Raw genomic sequence first — 16840 nt, 5'->3', positions numbered from 1 at the left:
CACTACAAGATCAAGCTGTAAGATTTGTAGGAGTTACTCAATTAGAAATGTTTACCTGTTCTTCATTGGCTTTTAATGTTTGAATTTGGGTTTCAAGTGCTTTTATCTGCCCTTCAAACTGTATCTCTTTCTCTTTTCCTTTCTGAAGGAGGTTCTGTGATTCTTGAAGACTGAGTGCCAAGCCATCCTTTTCATCTAAAGTAATAAAAATGTCATAAGTAATGTTACAGGCAGGTAGCCTCAATTGCCAAGTTGTCTGTCAGAAATCAGGTCCTGGATGATAAATACTGTTGTTCACTAATTGTTTTCAATAAAATCTCAATTCTGTGAGTGTATCTGACAAAAGGTAACTGATGAAATAGCAATAAATAGGTAGAAGAGTAGTATACTTTAAATGTTGCAATGCGTATTTTTAAGAATGCCTGCATTCACCTCTGTGTCTCTGTCTCTGCCAGGCTCTATGGTAAATCAGAAAGAGATTTTATGCTATTAAGTGACTTGGCTCAAAGATGAATTAATTATAGAACTGTTGTGCAAATGAAAGCACCATCACGACAAGAGGTGCAAAAAGACCAAAATTCTCCCTTGAGTTTGTCTGCACCACATTTGCCTCTTCCAAGAACAGGGCAATTTTCTTTCTAAAACACATGCTTGGAATTTGAGGACTATAACACTTATTTAGTCAAAGTAGGCACCAGTGGAGCCACTGGAAATTGGAATATTTCACTCAGAACAAACTATATGAGGGATTAACAGTCTCTTTAGTTTACATTACCCATAGAGGTAAAAATGTGTGCAGACAGTTCAAGCCTTCAGAAAAGCTGAGCACAGAACAGGGGGAATGAAGGAAAGATGAGATAGAAGGAAGAAAAAAGAAAGGAAAGGAAGACAGAAAGGGGTAAGGAAAAGAGAAAGAAGGGGAGGCAAAGAAGAAAGAGAGAGGGAAGGAGTAAGAAAAGGGAGGAAATGAAGAAAGAAAACGACGTGAAATGGAAAAAAAACTAGTTCTAGCCCAATGGGGCTCTAAGACTAACTAGTCATGTGACCTGGACAAATAATTTCACCTCTGTGGGTCTCGGTTTTCTCCTCTGTAGAATGGCAGAAGTGGATGACTACATGATCTCTTACTGTTCTCTCCCCTCCCCCAACTCTACCATTCCATGTTTCTGCAGTAAAACACTGCATTCTTAAGGTTACATTTAAAGGACTGCGTAGATGAAATCTGAGCACCTCCCAGGAATATCCAGAATCCAACATTTTTCCTATCTTCTTACCTTTTAACATCACAAGCTGGTGATTCAGATATCTAATTTGTCGTTCACTCTCTTCTAGCTTTTCACACAAATCAGTTAGTCGCCTTTCTTTTGCTTTATTAAGAACTTGAAGCTGCACAATTTGCATATTTTCTAAAGAATCTGAGACAAAAACCCCTATTAGATGAAAAATATAACTACATTCACCTCAAGACATTTGTTTAGGAATACTACTTGCCTTTAAAAAGATAGCTCTGGGGGGGGAGGGGATAAAAGGGGAGAAAATTTGTAACCCAAAATTTTGTGAAAATGAATGTTAAAAGTTAAATAAATAAATTTAATTAAAAATAAAAAAAAATAAAAAGATAGCTCTAGGTCAGTTTTCAGGAAAATATTCTTTTAGAAAATAATGTAGGTAGTCTTGTGATTCAAAATACATCTTACAAAAAACTGATATACAATTTATTTTTTAAAATTTTGGACGTAAGTCTCCTTTTAAAAAAAAGGACTACTTTGTACAAAGACCCCTTTTATAGAGATTAAAAAAAATTATAATAAAAAAGTGGGCACAAAAACATTTACTGTGGGAGGGAACAAGGAGAGGACAAAAGTTATAGTACAAGATATTCATTCCTGTCTAATCTTTTGGTCAGCTATGGCATATTTCTACCCAGCAAAAGGGATACCTCTTCTTTGGGGGAAAAAAAAAACATGCCACCACCATATGAGTTGAAGTTATGTGCAAATATAATACTGAGAGGTTTGATTTCCTGGGCTCTAATCCTTACAAGACTCTGTGACCTTGGGTAAGACACTTAATTTCTCCAAAGTCTCCTGCTCCTCTGTAAAATGAGGAGTTTGGACAACTAGATGACCGCTAAGGTCCCTTCCAGCTTTGAACCCATGAGCCCAGGATCCTACATAAAGCTGCCTAAATATATTACCTTTAAAAGTATGATCTACATGTAAATCAATCAATAATATTTGTTTATACTAAAAAATCTGAAACAGAAGAAAATAGAACACTACATTTTGTATTCCAAATTATACTTTGGTAACAAAAAAGAGATGCTAATGAAAAATCCCTCCATCTAGGGTTCAGAAAACCAAATAACTGAGCAACGTAGACGGAAAGAGGACAAGGAATTAGGAGATCTGGTTTCTAGTCCTGATTCTGTACTAATTCACTTTGGGCCAGAGCCGCCTCTAAATCTGAGATGATGTGATACTGATAGATTGGGCCTTCAGCTACTTATCTGTAAAATGAGGAGACCGGACTAAATGATCTCGAAGGTCTCTTTTGGGCCAAATAACTCGAAATTTCTAGGTACTAAAATGTATAGGTGAAAAAAAAGGGTTTAAGTCACAATTCTTACTTTCACCGGACTCCAAAAGTCTTTGCTGCATCTCTTCAAACCCATCCTTCCTTCCTGCTCTTTCCTGGGCAGACGAGACATGATTTTGGCTGGAGATCGGGTACGGCTTATACGTCACTTTATAAGAGTCCAAAGCTTGATGTGTTGTACCAAATTGCTATCGTAAAATAGATATATGACACTGATGTTAGTTTACAAATAGTTTTTGGTAAGTAAATTTCAGTTTAACAATATAATTTCTGTCCTAATAACTAAGCCAATTTATTTCAGAAAAACTACACAAAAACAAATGAGCAGATTGAAAGCACTGAATCTAAGTTTTGTACATGAGACGGTAAGCATGAAAAAAATGAATGCTCATCAAATAATTAAGAAAAGGATGAAAAAACTGGCAAGAAAGCTGCACAAAATAAAATCTACCAACTAGACATCTTTGCTGGATCATTATAGCTCTTTGTCACTTTTAGAAGGCATCAAGACACTTCGGTTTTTTCACTGGAGCACAATAAGTAGCAGGAGTGGCCAGAGGCTATAGGAAGTTTAAAGATAGACAGTTCAGAGAATATATAACTCATAGTCATTCAAAATAAATCTTCAGTGTTTTAAATAACTGTCCTCATAAACCCTCTATTTTGTCATACTGACACAAAGCTGTGGTTACTGTAGATTTAAACAGAAAACATCATGACTAATTTAATATAAGCCTGAGTCATTATACTCATAGACGTCTTTGTAGTTAGAACAACACACAAATTCTCCCCTTTAAAAGCAAGTTCTTGAAATACCTGAAAATGTTCCCTTTGACCATCTGGAAAATTTATTATTTTAGTTGGTTGGTTATTGAATTCCTGCTTCTGACCATTGGTATATGGCCTAAAGTTTTCAGGAAGCTGATATAAATCATTCTGTTCATAGTCACTTGAAGAACTGTAGCCACTTCTACCTCCATCATGACCTTCTTCAACATGGCACCCAGCGTATATATCTTCATTTTTTCTGTGATGGTCTTCCCAACCGTTGGCACGTTTCTCTCCAGGATACAAATTCTGAATATCATTATAACCCTATTAGAGGGTAAATCAAAAGCACTCAAAAACAGAGAATCTCAGAATCAGACAGGACTACAGACCCAATGTATATCTGACCAAGAATTCTTTACATCAGTCATAAATGCGCATCCACCCACTACCTGAAAGCCTCCAGAGGGAATACAGTTCATCCACAAGGCAACAGCCCACTATAGTTTTGGATCATTAGGAATTTTTCTTTACAACTTCTAAACCCACTGCTCTAGTTCTAATCTTTTAGGCCAAAAAGACTGAGTCTAATCCTACTACATGACAATCCTCCAAATATCTGAAAATGATTACTGTATTTTCGCTCTTAAGTCTTTTCTCTCCAGGCTAATCACCTCTAATTCCTTTAAAAGATCCTCATAAAAGGGCACGATATCTATTCCTTTCTCCCTTTTCTGGGCACCTTTTACTTATTTATGTCCTTCCTCAAATATTAAACCCAAAACTGAACACAGTATTCCAAACATGGTCTGCAAAGGGTAAAGAGGAGCTATTAACTCTTAAAACAGTTTAGAGTGGCTTTAGCTTATTTGGTGGCATATCACAACAATGATATATTGGGTTTTATAGTCTAATAAAACCTCTAGATCTGGCCATTTCTATGCCTCCATCTTGTACTTGGGGATAAGATTCTTTTGAACACAAATGAAGAACATTTTATTTCTATTAAATTTCATCTTATTGGATTCAGTCCACAGTCCTAGACTATCCAGATTTTTTTGGAGCCTCATTCTGTTTTCAACATGCTAGCTCTCTCAGTTTTGTTTCATCTAATTCAATAAAGATGCCTTCTTTGGCTTTATCCAAATCTCTGATAAAGTACCGAACAGCAAAATGCCAAAGAGATTCCCAGGGGTAATTCATGAGGGCCTTTCCTAGAAGACATCTATCCATTAGTGATTATTTTTTAGGGCTGGCCTCTCAACCAGTTCTTAGTACACAAAACTATGCTATCACCTAGCCCATGTATCTCCATCTTGTCCACAAGGATGGTATGAAAGCCTTAAATGTTCATGAAGAATTTGACATAGTATACCTATGGTGTAGTAGGCTTATGGCATACACCATACATATACTATAGTATGCCCCAAAGTGACTAGTGTTATTCCTCTGACAAGTAAACAAAGCAGACATGTCAAAAAAGGAAACGAGATGAGCCAAACATTATCAATTCGTGACGAAGCCACGCTCCCTTTCTAAATACTCACCAGTGTGCTTGGTAACATGTTCTAGAACTTTGCCAGGAACACAAGTCAAGTTCACTAGCATACAGTTCACAAACACCACCCTCTTCAAGTTTCTGAAAACTGGGATGTTTGCTGTTAACTAGTCTGCGGCCTCTGTCCCCTTCTCCAGAATCTTTCAGAAACTACAACACCATGTCAACAACAGCAGCTGCCATTTCTTTTCATATCCTAGGGATAATTTAATTGAGCTGAACTTGATGGTGTGGCCTCACTGCAGTTATGTGGACACTTTATCTCCTTATTTGTAAAATGTCTTCTTAATCATTTTTGTTCTAGCCATTATCATCCAAAGACTACTATCCTTAAAAATAGAAGAAAAACAAGACTTGAATAGTCTAGCCCTTCACGATCACCTGTTACTATCATCCTACCCATCAGAAAGTGGTCCTATTCCTTTCTTTGATCCTTCTCTTACACCCCCCACCAAAACAAACCTTTTCTTCCCCTTGTCCTTAGCATACATCCCCAAATATGACTCATTAAGGCCTTTAATATTCCCATCATCACTCATGTAGGACTGCGGTACCTCTTTGAATTCATCATTTACTTGTCCTACTCTCTCTTCTACAGAAATAGAAAGTGAACGTGTGATTTCACAGGTATGAGGAACTCCCAGGTAATTCCCTCTACCAATGCAAGGTCAGCACCTTCTCTGCAACAAACTGCCTTAGAAAGCACTGAGAAGTTAAGTGATTTGCCCAGGGTCACACTGCCATACGTCAAAGGTAGGACTTAAACTCACTTCTTCCTGATTTTCAGACTTGCTAGCTATCCACTATGCCTCACTGCCTCTTATTCTATCTTCAATACACTTTTAAAAATGTGCATTGGCCATTCAGTTTTCTGCATAGTTACATAAATCTTTATAAGCAAATTCTCCTTCTCCTTACTGGCTAACCTCCCATAGGTTCATGGGCTGATTTTTCCCACAAAATATTAAGTCACTGCATCCTACCTGTTTGTTCTTTCTTTGAACTCCTTAAAATGTCCCCCTCACCAAATCTAGTGGCTCCCTCTAACAGGGCCCAGCATTCATAAGCTCTACCATATTCTATGATGGAAGCCACTTACCCTAGATTTCCTAGCATTTATACTTCAGCAGTCATGTCTTCATTTGAAAAAACAAGTTGTGAAAAGCAGTTTTTTTGTTACCTGACCTCCACTTCCTCTGACCCTACTAAACAGCTTTGCTACCTGACAGCACCTGTGGTTCCACATCATCACTTTGTGGAACATAAGAAGGATAAGAACATAGCAAGTTGCTCCTTCCCTACTACAAGAGCCTCACACTTATAACTAAGTTGTAAATGTTCACTGACTCTTCTTTTTTTCCTTCTCTACTACATTTTTCTACCTTACAACATCCTGACCCAGGTTAGGATTCCCTAATGTCTCTTCAAATCTTATTTCTTCTTTGTTTTCTCCTTGAAGCACTTCTTCCATTCATTCAGGGAATAAAGACTTCATTCTCCCTGATAATTTGGAGAGCAGAGAAGCATTTCTCTAGCTCTTTGATCTTTCCTCTAGGACAAAGCCCAACTTGTATTTTGTGAATGTGTTACTTGGTACTGAGCAGAAACCAAAGGCCCACTCCTTGCATGCTCCCCAAAGAGTCTTCCTTTATCATGTGGTACTCTGATACTTACCCAGAGAGCTGCAACAAGAAGAGGGTGAACAGGGCTTTGTCCTAGGGGGTTAAAATTTAGAGAAGTATATTTGCTTCCTCGCCATCGAAGCCCTGTTGTCCCACGCCACATGGTCCTTGACCGGCCTAATGGCATGTTTGTAACTCAACTGACCCTTATTCTACTGGTCAAGCAACCATCCTCAAAAGAAACGTCCTCTTCTCTGAGAGTCTGGTGGCCTGATGATACAACACATCTGCTACATAGTCCTAATGCATCCCAGGGGCAAGAGAGAAAACTGCCTCAGCACTTCCCCCACCTTTACTTCCTCTTGGGAATTGGGACTGTAGGGGCACAGCTGAGGCACTCTGGGAGGATCAGTGACTCCCTCACCCAACTGTGAGAGGCTTGCACAAAAGTCACCAAAATGAAGGTGAAAGATAATATATTCCAGTGGGAGGATTTTGAGGCCAGCCTTCACCCAAGCAGTGATCTCATGACCTATTCCTAAGATCTCTTCTTCCTCCCTCTGTCACCAATCTGTGTCATAATCCCTACTCATGGCTCTCATTACCACAATGACCACCCCTCCCACTAAGAGATGTCTTTAAGGGATGGAGGCAACTTCAAAAGATAAAATAGATCATTTTGATTACAAGACGTGGAAAAGATATTAATACTTACACTTTGGGGTTTAGGCAGTACTTGATGTTCATTCCAGCTGCTTTCTGGTTCTTGAACCTGATGTGTTCTTGAAAAAAAAAACACATTTGCTTTAGAGTCTACCTTTGGAATAGGGACACGCAGCATGTCAAATGTTCTATATACATTTACATATGAAAAATTTATAGTTTATTTTATTGATATTTGTTATTTTATTCATATTATTATATTGTATATAATAACACATATATTATTATTTATAATTTTGTAAAATATGTCCATATATTTACTATTACTAGGATATGATAATAATGAAATAATCTAGTGGGGTTTTTCTCATTCTTTTTTCTTACTGTCCCACTGTGGCATCCTCACTACAGTCAGAAAAGTTGAGCTCTGGAGAAGAGAGATCATCATCCAGCATATCATGAGGAAGGTCTGTCAATAGCTCCTGCAGCTGAAAAATGAAGGCTTGAATTAATATAAAAAATTAACCCAAAATCCTGGGGGCTTTGGATCACCTCACACTGAAGTAAACTTTACTGAAGTAAAGTTTCTTAAGAGGGAGATGTTTTGAAAGAAAGAGATAAAACATTTCCTCATTTTTTGTATGTTTCTTTTTTTTTTCCCAAAAATTCACAAACACTTTCAGCACTTAAAAAGATCTTTAAACTGATGTATCGGTGCAGGCACGCTACAATGACATACACCACCAATATCCTCCCTGCCTTTACAGGCAGTTTCAGAAGTTGTTGTATAGTTCTTGTTCCTGAAAAAAAAAATTTTATCCCCTGGTGGCCAACCTTCTAGTGCTATTTCTCTGAACTTAGCTTGTCTTGAGGCATTACTGATTGATCTCCAAAGCTTTTCCATCTTGATAGATCCTGCCTAACCCAGAGCTCAGCTAAATAACCTTTGAGATCCCAGAGTCATCACAACATAATTAGGAATTAGAATAGATGGAACTTTAGTAGAGGAACTTCACAAGTAAGCCACACAATCCAAAACAGGCTCATAATGCATTTATATAATCCTTACTTGAGCTGTGAGATAATTTGTGGAAAGCAAAATTGAGAAACTCACATTAAGATATATAAATATTTGTGATAAGAAACTGGCCCCATTTTCTCCTAATAAAAACCTCAAATTCAAATATATGGACTCTAGAATGGAAAAGCTTTTGAAGAACTATAGCTGGCCATATTACCAAGAGAAACAGAGTATTATTAGGGTACCAGAGGACAAATTTGAATTTGAGAATGTTGTTTTACCAGTAAATCTAGTAATGATCTAGTAATCTAATAGACCTCCCCCTGGGGCTGCCTGCCAGCTTGCAGCTTTCTCCCCAAGTTACCATAATAGTAATGGCAGATGGTTTAAGTACTCTTATGTCCCAATAAATATAGCAACAGGTCCCTGAGGAGTACTAATTGGTATATAACCATCAGACTCTAATGTTAAGGAGCTACAAAGCACCTTGCTTTTGACAAAGTTTGAATAATTGGAGATTCTGGCTTTTTACTTTAATGTAAAAAACCATCATCTAAAGCATAAGCACTAATTCAAGACTTATCTATACTCTATTTCCATCCTTTCAGGTAAAATAACATAGTTCAGTGTTTAGTATTCTGTTCAATGTTTAGCATTCTCACTATGTGAATTAAAATCTAGCCTAAGCAATGAAAAAGCTAAAAAATTCATTCGGCCATCTTCCAAACTGCGTGAGCTGGGTTTCTGTAGGTGACTAACGATCTAATTAGAATAGTTCTAAAGAATAACAAAAATCACTGTAATGTCTTCAGCCCTGGTTAAAGGTGCGTTAAAATAAATACAAGAGTTTTACATGATTCAAAAAAGATAGTGCAAAGTGACAAAAGTCAGGGAAAGAAATTTTAAATAAACCCTTTCTTAAGAAATTAAGCACTAGTTTAAATCATAGGAGACTGACTTACTCTTCAAAGTATAGAAATCCATTTCTGACAAATTTATTCCATGTCTTTTCAGGACATTAAATATTCCATAAAATTTTACATAAAGCGAGGTTTTCCTGGTTAGTCTATGGCAAAATGGTTTTCCCTTCCTAGTCATTTGGGTATGGTGTATGGGCTACAGCTAAAGATAATATGGGTGCAACAATTTAATTATCTCACAAAGCACTTCAAAATGAAATTGCTACAGAAATTATCATTCCAGAGATGATCCATTTTGCTCCCTACAAGTAAATGAGAATAAAAGGAGAAAAGTAATATCCTTCATAATATAAAGCCACTCTTATCTCCTAATTGGTTCTGTCCTAATAACAATAACACAAGGGTCAAATTTATTACCTGCATGTTTGTTAAAGGTAGTGACACCTGGCTATGGAATATAATATGAGCAAGCATGGAGTATGGAAACGTGATTCCTAGGTAAACACGAAAAAAAATTCTAACAGAAAAACTAAACTCAAGTGCCTCAGAAACTTTTTCAATGTTTATAAATCTGGGACACTGAAGTGCATTATAAAACTAAGTCTCTGCAGGTGAAATCAAGGTTCTTCCAGAGAGAAAGAAAGGAAAAAAATTGATTTTAGGAAAATAGTTCATGTCCATGAGATCTTTCAAAAAGTAGTTCAAGCCATTTGGTCCATATTTATTAGCACTACTTTATGCATAAAAGCTATTCACACACGCTTTATTTAACAAGTTTTTTTTTTTAAAAAAGATCCAAAGTAAATCTTTCGTACTTACTTCAAGTAAGGACTTCTGTATGGAAAGTACATTTTCTTGTAAACTTTCAGTGAGGTTCAAGTACATAGGCACACAATGCAGGGGAGCCTGGACAGGGACAGCTGAACTGTACATTTCCCCCCTCACAAGGATACTAGAAAGCTACACAATAGATAACCAGTTACTACTATTTATTCGAGTGCCACAAGCTGACACTCCACCAAAATGTATTAATTAGAGCATAAACAATCTGCCAATAAAAACAGTCATAGATAAGCATGGATACTTATCATTCAGCAAACTTTCTTTGGAGTACTTAGACCTCTACAAAATATTTCGCAAATACAGTATAAAAAAAAAAAGACTTAAAAGTCATTCTTTCATCTCAAGAATCTTTAAAAGTTTTTGACATAGCTTGGTCATTTTCTGACTTAAAAGTTAGTGCACTAATGGAACAAACCATAAGCCCTTCTAACCTAACATACAAAGCCACTTAGGAATAGAATGTACTTTTTCCACCCCCAATACTTCCATTTTGAAGAACAAAATGTCCAACTGTCTTAGTTCCTATCAAATATACGTTTTTTTTTTTACTCATTCAACCTTGTGCCATAAAAAGTAGAATTTCCACATTAATTTATGAATGTAACCAAACATTCCAAGTAAAAGCCAAAAAATGTATATAAAATAAAATTATTTTACTTTTAGATACTATCCAACATCTAAATAAAACATGCTAAAGATGATAAGAGTTAATCCCCTTTAATTCCAAATATACCACACAGTTTCTTACCTAGAAAATATGAATCAAATAAGTATTGCTTTGAATTTATATGACCTCTAGGGAAAAAGAGAACTAATATTCCTCTATTACTATTACTAAATTCATTCTGAAATCATTCTAATAAACATCACCACATCTCCTTAAGTTTCTCACCAAGAAAAAGGTCTTTTTCCTCCTCAATTAATCCCATTAGTGAAATACACATCTAGACCTTTTTAACAGCCTATGTAGAATAGTAGCTTCTTTTTATCAGAGAATGTAAAGCAGCAAACATCCAAACTTCTTTTTCGTATTCTCAACTTCAGTTAACAGAACAGATGGCCTTAGTGACTGTGAGCTTCAATTTCCATGAAATCACCCTCACTCATATTACCAACCACATACAACACTTTTTATTCCAAGAAAAAGCAGTGACTAGAGAGCAGAAAACAGTTATACACCTTCTAGAAGAGATTAACTAATAAATGCATGCAGATAATTCTGGTATTTTTATAACTACATTATTAAATAATGATCTCAAGAGCACAGGCTAAACAAGGAGTTACTATCTCAAAAACAAAGTCACTCTTCTTGAAAAGGCCTATTCCCAAGGACCTGACAGAGGGCCAGGCTCACGATGATAGCTTAGATAACTCCAATCTTTGTTTGATGAGTTAATTACACCACGTTCAGAATGTCTAAAAGCATTTCTACTTCAGTGGTTAAACCAAAATTCACCGTATTCTCCTAAGAGGAAATTTCTCTTTTAGAACATAATGTAAGTCATCACTATTCTTAAAAAAAAAAAAAAAAAAGCGTAACATCACAGAGATTTAGAGTAGAGAAGGATTTTTACAGATCATCTAACCCAACATCCTAGTTCTATGGATGAGGAAATTGAGGTTCAGAGAGAAAATTACTCACTCAAGGTCACAAAAGAGTAAGCAGCCTATATACCTGATAATCAGCAGATGGTACAGAATGGATGTAAGAGCTAGAAGGGGCCTTGGAGATTATCGAGTCTAATTCCCTCATTTTGCAGAAAGTACTTTGGAAATCTTAAAGCTTTAAACAAGTATAAGTTATTGCAGCTATTGCTATTATTATTAATGAGGAAACTGAGGCCCAGAAAACTGAAATAATTTGCCTACACCACATAACTAGTTAGTGAAAAAGCTAGAAATAGAACTGTGCTCCCATTTTGGACTCCCAGTCCACTGATCTTTGCATTATATCATAATTAATCACTGAAAGCTACTTATTCTGCCAATTTGTGTACAACCACAGCTCAGTTTGATTTTTCTCCCCAGTCTTTTGGTCCCAATTGTGCTGGAATGAGTCTGGATTGTGATGGGAACTCACATAGTACAACCCAAACCATTTATAAGGAACTGCAAAATAGGAACTTTGGAAAAATATCTAGGACGGTCATTACCTACAACTTGTTTGCACTTTGATTTTATTGAGGGTTCACAATAAAACTCCACTAAGACATTCAAATAATCTAAAATGTAAACAAATGCTGGATTTTATAACTCCCTCTAGTGGACACCAGATGTTAAAGCTGTCCAATTAATTACATCAAAAGATGCGGTAAAAGGTAGAAGGAATATGCAATGAAAATCATACCTCTACAAGACAAGAACTCCATGCTCACAGGAGCTTCTCAATTTACTATAGAACCCCTGAAGAAATAATGGAGTGTGCATCACCCAACTCAATGATGGCGAGTGTAAGAAGAGTGAGGGCATGGCAAGCCTGCTGTAGGTAACTGCAGTTATCTTTCTTCCTGCTAAAGATCATACTCTAACTTTAAAGCTTTTCATCTCTAAACAAAACATCCCCAAGAATATCTATTCTCTTAGGACTACAAATCACTAAGCATTTCTAACCAAAACTACTAGATCCCCAAAAGGGAAAACAAACTGACTATCTAGAACAAGAGCATAATCCCAGAGTTATTTCTGGTGACATCATAGACAGTGTGTGTAAACTAAGGTGAATTGTGAGATCAGCTAGATGGCAAACTACATTAAGGTGTGACTTTAAGGAGACAGAGACAACATTTTTTTAAAATAAGCAGTTACTAGGAATTATTGTTTTATTGGTAAACCTGAGTGCCCTTTGTTCTTTAAGGAGATTAGCTTACCAGACTGCTTAAAAGCTTACGAAAATAAATCTTTTGTGACATTAACTACATTTCCACAGTAACCAACTATGATATCACATACGTAATTGTGACTTTTAGGTGAACTATAAGGTACAAAAGCCTACTGTCAAGTCCTGAACATATGCTAGTTGCTAAGAGAGGTTTTGAAATCTTTGAAGATGTTTGAAAATAGCAAAGGTAATCGTATGAATCATGGGTTCACAGATCTAGAACTGGAAGAGATCTCAGAGGCCAGCTAAGGCTCAGAGTGTTAAAAGGATTTGTTCAAGGTCCCACAGGTAGTATACAGTAGGACTGGGGATTCAAATCCAAGTCCTTGTCCTCCAAACCCAACACCCTTTCCTGGTACCTCTGAAACTGCCTTCAAACGCCTGTACATGGAACAATGTAAATGTTTCATTTGCACAACACTTGGCTTTCTAAAGGAGATACAGTTTCCTCATGAGTCCTTCATTACTAACCACAGAAAAGAAAAAGAAAAGGAAGAAACAAGCCCATTATGAAGATGTTGTTCATCAAAGGTCAGCGATTTGGGGAGTCAGAAGGCACCACATCCAAGGCACTAATCCAATCACCTCATTTTAGAGATGAAGAAACTTGAGGTCCAGATGGACCAAGGGTCTCGCCCAGTGTGACATGAGGTAATAAGTAGCAGAAGTTGCACAGTAAAACTGTACCAGTTCAAGCTACTAAATTCAACTCTACATCACACCTGATGCTAGCCAGCAGGGCCCTGAAAAAATTCCAAGATTCTCTGACTTGCAGGTACCTTTGGGAAATCACAGGGCATAATAACAAAATGTAATGTAGCAAATGTTTCTACTGACAGAATCTAAAATCTAGTCCAGAAGTGGGGGACCCGCAGCCTAGAAACTGCATGTAGCCCTCTAAGGTCTCAAGCACAACCCTTTTGACTTCACAGGGCAAATTCCCCTTAATAAAAGGATTTGTTGTATAAAACTTGGAATCAGTCAAAAAGCCACACCTAAGGACCTAGAAGAGAGCTGTGGAGAGCATTGAGAACATCTAGAAATCATTATTCTGCATATGCAGCTGGCATAGGAAGACTTCTATAGTCAAGTGTATACACAGTGTTCAGTTTTGAACTCTTTCTCATTCTGGGTGCATTCACAGTTAGCAAGTCTAAAAATGTTCAGCATGAAACAGCAGTGAAGAAAGTACAAAAACAATTATTTCCATTCTGTGTAGAAAACCAAATAAAATCATCTTTTTCGTTTACCATGCATAAAAAACAAATGAATACCCTCTCAATTAGATCTCAAAGTACTTTAATAAAATGTCACCTGATGGCACTGGCCTTAAATTGTTTATTTCTTTCTTCAAAAAGAGACAGTTCAAAAAAACAGCTCCACATGATGGAGAATCCATTACTTCCCTCATGTGACACTAGTTTCTTACTTTACTATTTCAAATTCAGAGTTGGAAAAAGTAAAAAAAAGAAAATTTACTAGTCCTGCATTTGAGTCCAAGTGGAGTTACAAAAGCAGTATTACCTGGGCCTTTAATGTTCAACATAATCAATAACTTAGAAAGAAGCATACATTTCAAATTCACAAACACCACATAACTAGAAGGGAAAGCTAACATCAGTCTCTAAAGCCAATGCTAATGAGATGAAATTTAATTGGGATGGACATATAGTCCTACTTGGGTTCAAAAAATCTAATGTACAAGGGCAATAGGGGGAAGATATAGCTAGACAACAACATGGTATCCATAGTAACTCTGACCTGGTCAGATGATATATCTGAGATTTCTGACTTGTTCTGAATCCCATATATTTAGAAGAAACACATTCAGGGAAACGTGACCAAGATGGTGAAAGATGATTCAAAAACTGCCATACAAGTCTGATAACTGGGGCAGTGCACACAAAAGCTCAGACAGAATTGCTTTCTTCATGGATCTCCCATAAGAGGGAGATTACAGCAGTTCTACATGGTCCCTGAAAGAAGAAGCACCTTTCCATAAAGCTGCAGAGTGGCAGATACCAGATTACATAAGAAAAAGTTTGTAAAAACTAAAGTTGTCCCAAAGTGGATGACTCCTATCCCCGCAGAGGCCTGCACTGAGTGGACACCTTCAGCCAGGTTGCAAGGACCATGGCTGATTAGGCCTAAGGCAATCTATAAAACCGCTGGTTGCTTCCAACTCTGAGATTATATAAGTCTAGGAATTTCTCCACAAAAATGTCACAGAATATGACTATCATCTGAAAATAAGAATAAAATAAATAACAGATTCAGGGATCCCTTTTGGGTTGACTTACCTCTTTCTCTCTGGCATAATCCTCTTGACCATATTCCTCTCCATCATTTTGAGTCTGAAGAGCCACACTGCCAAATTCTAGTGACATGGTCCTTCTGAAAAAGGTTTTTTCAACCCCAAATTCAACAAACATTTAGTAAGACTTAGTCCCACTCTCATGGGCCATATAATCTAATAAAATATGGGATACAAATAATTATAGTACAAAACAGTATCTGATAAGTGTACAAGAAAGATACAAGCAAGGTGCTTTGTGAAGTCTGATAGGAGAAAAGACCCTTAATAATTAAATACATTAGAAGAGATTTCCTAGGCGTGGTAACAAGAGTACAGTTTTAAAATATAGGTAAGGATGCAATAGTGGGAAGGAAAGACCTTCCAGGGAAAGCAAGGAGATGGGAAGTAGCCCCTCAGGGCCTGGCCACAAAGAACATGCAGGGGAAATTGTAATCCAGTGTTAGACAATGAAGAATGATATTATTAGAGGAGGAAAAGGAAATCATAAAAGGAGGAAAAGACTACGACCAGGTCTTCTGCGTAAGGAAGAAGCCTGGAGAATTGAAAGAACTGGAGGTGGGAAGAGATGTTAGGATGCTCAAGCAACAGTCTAAAAAGATGGTAATGAAAGCATGTATTAGTACAGGATAAGACAAATGAAAGAATTAATGTACAGGCAGGATCAATAAAACTTAGCAATTAACTGGATATGAGGGGCAAGAGAAATGGAAGAATCAAAGATAATACCAAGGTTTTGGATATGGGAGAATAAATGAATAGTAGGGCGACATACAGAAATGATGTTAAAAGTAAGAATAGGGTTTTGGAGAAGGATTACGACTATGATTTACTTTCAGCATGAGTATTTTATTTTAAAATCCCATCTATAACCTTAAAAAACCCTTATAAAAACATAAAGTCAAAATCAAAAATTACTGGCAGGCAATGGGACAAATTTCAAAATTCAAAAATCAACAATCTAAGCAAAACATCAACATTTCATATTAACATAAGCATTTTGATTATTATAATTTGATATTTTAAAAATCAGCCCAAAGGTTGAAGTGATGGGTTATTTTTGTGGAACTGTTTTTCCCTCTTTTTTGTTAATAAAGGCTAGTTCCTTGGGTGGGAGAGGAGGAGAAGAAAATAGTGAGAAATATAAGTGATATATTTTTTAAAAGCTATCAATAAAAATTAATTTTTAAAAAGCAGTCCTAAATTGTATGTTGGTTGTTTCTACCAGAAAGTCCACTGAAATCCTGGCAATTTCCATATGTTAAAGTCCTCTAGCAAGTAACAAATGTCCTCCTCCAAAATTAATAAGCTCAGGTCTGACACCTAAGGAAGCAAAACTGATCACTTACAAGTTCTGGCAGCTACAGAGTGGTCAATTCCAAAAGTAACAATAACTCCAAGCTGCGGAGGAAGAGAAAAGACAAAGGATAGATTTTCAACTGTAGTTACAAAGTTGCTAATAAAAGTATCCCAATTTTGTAAACTTCAAAGACTTCAAAGCCCTGAAAGGCATGACTGCTAGGCGTCTAGTGATTTTACTCTTTTTGATGTTAACAAAATTTTTATCCTCTCCTGAGTTTCTGACTTGTTCCTTTTACTATCATTTTGAAGCACAGGAGAAAGAAACCAAAACAAAACAAAACAAAGAAATTGTA

General features: G+C 36.6%; 1 protein-coding gene across 15 annotated transcripts in view; it reads right to left on the bottom strand.

Moving 5' to 3' along the window:
• The window catches only part of CEP152 (centrosomal protein 152), a 105600-nt gene that overhangs the window by 85337 nt on the left and 3423 nt on the right, over positions 1 to 16840 (bottom strand). For 6 of the 15 annotated variants that reach the window (XM_072624703.1, XM_072624704.1, XM_072624716.1 and 3 more), the window contains exons 1-8: positions 12341 to 12428; positions 9970 to 10110; positions 7594 to 7697; positions 7262 to 7328; positions 3415 to 3693; positions 2630 to 2786; positions 1275 to 1415; positions 56 to 195 (exon numbers count right to left, since the gene is read on the bottom strand). In XM_072624703.1, coding sequence (XP_072480804.1) covers positions 56 to 195; positions 1275 to 1415; positions 2630 to 2786; positions 3415 to 3693; positions 7262 to 7328; positions 7594 to 7697; positions 9970 to 10083 — 1002 coding nt within the window. In that variant the 5' untranslated portion in view covers positions 10084 to 10110; positions 12341 to 12428. Of the gene's footprint in view, positions 1 to 55; positions 196 to 1274; positions 1416 to 2629; positions 2787 to 3414; positions 3694 to 7261; positions 7329 to 7593; positions 7698 to 9969; positions 10111 to 12340; positions 12639 to 15171; positions 15266 to 16534; positions 16587 to 16840 lie in introns of those variants that run through there. The other 9 variants (XM_072624706.1, XM_072624712.1, XM_072624707.1 and 6 more) reach the window with 7 other exon arrangements.

The sequence above is a fragment of the Notamacropus eugenii genome, chromosome 7 (genome assembly GCF_028372415.1).
Source record: "Notamacropus eugenii isolate mMacEug1 chromosome 7, mMacEug1.pri_v2, whole genome shotgun sequence".
NCBI lineage: Eukaryota > Metazoa > Chordata > Mammalia > Diprotodontia > Macropodidae > Notamacropus > Notamacropus eugenii.
The sequence above is the reverse complement of the archived record's forward strand: the minus strand, read 5'-3'. Positions and strand labels throughout refer to the sequence as shown.